A 938-nucleotide genomic window follows, 5' to 3' on the forward strand; every position below is an offset into this window, starting at 1 on the left:
ATCAGAGAGATCTGAACAGTACACAACCACAGCAGCTCTGTAGTGGCACCACAATTGTTCCCCGAGTACCTTACACACCAACACCAAATGGAAGAGGATCCATTATGAAAGAGAAGGGGTTTCATACCACACAGAAGACCCAGAAAGAAACAGATCGTGGTATCCCCTCACCTTGATATCCTCCAGCTGGATTTTGAGGTACCATTCATGGTGCGCATGCTTTTCTGCCAGGTACACAGCGTGGGAATAGTAACCTGCTTGGCGGAGCACCTTGATTGCTGTCTCCACATCAAAGTGAACTTCACTCTCACTAGTCTATAAGGAAGAAATGCAGGGCAGTGGGTGTGACAGGCTGACAAGCAAAGAACCTCAACACTGTTGCTACAGAAAGACTGGTTTACATGCCTGAACACTTGCTGACCAGAGAAATGCAGAGCAGCCTAAGGGCAAAAAGGGAGACATATAAGCAGTGGAAACAGGGACAGATTACTAAAGAGGAGTATACCTCCTCAGCTTGCAGTTGTAGGGAGGCAGTTAGAAAGGCCAAAGCTACCATGGAGCTGAGGATGGCATCCGAAGTTAAGGATAACAAAAAATTGTTTTTCAGATATATAGGGAGCAAAAGGAAGGCCCGGGGTGGAATAGGTAGGACCACTACTGACTGGGCAAAAGCAGTTGGTGATAGACGGTGGGGGGACAAGGCTGAGCTTCCTCAATGAGTTCTTTGCCTCAGTGTTCCTAAAGCAGGGGCAAGACAAGTCTCACAACGGGATTGTAGAGGGGCAACAGCAGGGCGCTAGACTACCAAGCGTTGACCCTGAGATGTTGCACAGTCACTTGGAAGGACTGGATGCGTTTAAGTCAGCAGGCCCGGATGAGCTCCATCCGAGGGTACTGAAGGCACTGGCTGATGTCATTGCACAGCCACTGGCAAGAAT

At 49.0% G+C, this 938-nt stretch overlaps 1 protein-coding gene across 1 annotated transcript in view; it reads right to left on the minus strand.

The window, feature by feature from the left end:
• VPS11 (VPS11, CORVET/HOPS core subunit) overlaps nucleotides 1-938 on the minus strand; it is a 14,852-nt gene that overhangs the window by 5,962 nt on the left and 7,952 nt on the right. The window contains exon 8 of the mRNA XM_014526754.2: nucleotides 172-315. Coding sequence (XP_014382240.1) covers nucleotides 172-315 — 144 coding nt within the window. The remainder of the gene's footprint in view (nucleotides 1-171; nucleotides 316-938) is intronic.

This window comes from Alligator sinensis, unplaced genomic scaffold, assembly GCF_000455745.1.
Source record: "Alligator sinensis unplaced genomic scaffold, ASM45574v1 scaffold1352_1, whole genome shotgun sequence".
NCBI lineage: Eukaryota > Metazoa > Chordata > Crocodylia > Alligatoridae > Alligator > Alligator sinensis.